The sequence below is a fragment of the Priapulus caudatus genome, unplaced genomic scaffold, assembly GCF_000485595.1.
Source record: "Priapulus caudatus unplaced genomic scaffold, Priapulus_caudatus-5.0.1 Scaffold922, whole genome shotgun sequence".
NCBI lineage: Eukaryota > Metazoa > Priapulida > Priapulimorpha > Priapulimorphida > Priapulidae > Priapulus > Priapulus caudatus.
In genome coordinates this window covers 89076-89910 of record NW_014577983.1, presented here as the reverse complement: position 1 = coordinate 89910, position 835 = coordinate 89076, and the positions used below count along the sequence as shown (strand labels likewise).

The 835-nt window shown below is 40.0% G+C and overlaps 1 protein-coding gene across 1 annotated transcript in view; it reads right to left on the bottom strand.

The window, feature by feature from the left end:
• Window positions 1-835, bottom strand: part of LOC106814414 (guanylate cyclase 32E-like) — a 46676-nt gene that overhangs the window by 35057 nt on the left and 10784 nt on the right. The window contains exon 8 of the mRNA XM_014818730.1: window positions 214-286. Within this exon, the coding sequence (XP_014674216.1) occupies window positions 214-286 (73 nt within the window). The remainder of the gene's footprint in view (window positions 1-213; window positions 287-835) is intronic.

Here is an 835-nt window from a genome sequence, read left to right as displayed (position 1 = left end):
TGTGTAGCATTGCGGCATTTGTTTGTGACCGGTGTGTGTAGCATTGCGGCATTTGTTTGTGACCGGTGTGTGTAGCATTGCGGCATTTGTTTGTGGCTGGTGTGTGTAGCATTGCGGCATTTGTTTGTGACCAATGTGTGTAGCATTGCGGCATTAGTTTGTGACCGGTGTGTGTAGCATTGCAGCATTTGTCTGTGGCTGGTGTGTTCGTACCTGAACATGAAGAGCGAGACAACAACGATGATAGACAACACGGTCCCAGCCACGACTCCCGTCTGCCACGTGTCTAAAATAGAATAGCAACAATTTGGAACATAATGCAATTTTTTTTAACGAAACATAAGGCTTCCTTATCCACAAAGCTTTCCTTTAACGTGGAATGGACATTGTAGTTGGTTCATATCCGCGTGGTTTAAAGACCCCCGTTCTTTTACACATTAGATTTTCTATGCACTGATATATAAAGATAGAACGTATAGCAAAATAGTCCAGTTGCCAAAATGTTGACCCTGCAATGTTAATTACTTTGAACTTTTTTCATGGAAATGTGTTCTATATAGTTAGGAGAGCTGATTTAGCTTGGTTGCTACCTGTGCAACGTTGAGCATTTCTTGGAATTCAAGATGGCCGCCACCGTCGATCTTGGATTTTGGTCAATTTACAATTTGTGATCTCGATGCCCTAGAGTGTCATGCAATACCTCTTTTTAGGTATAGAGATATATATAGAGTATATTAGATATATCTTTTTATTTTTTAGATATAGGGTCAATGTCAAGGTCAAAATGACGGTCAACGGTCAAATTAAGACACTTTAATGTAAATTCACTGTTCAT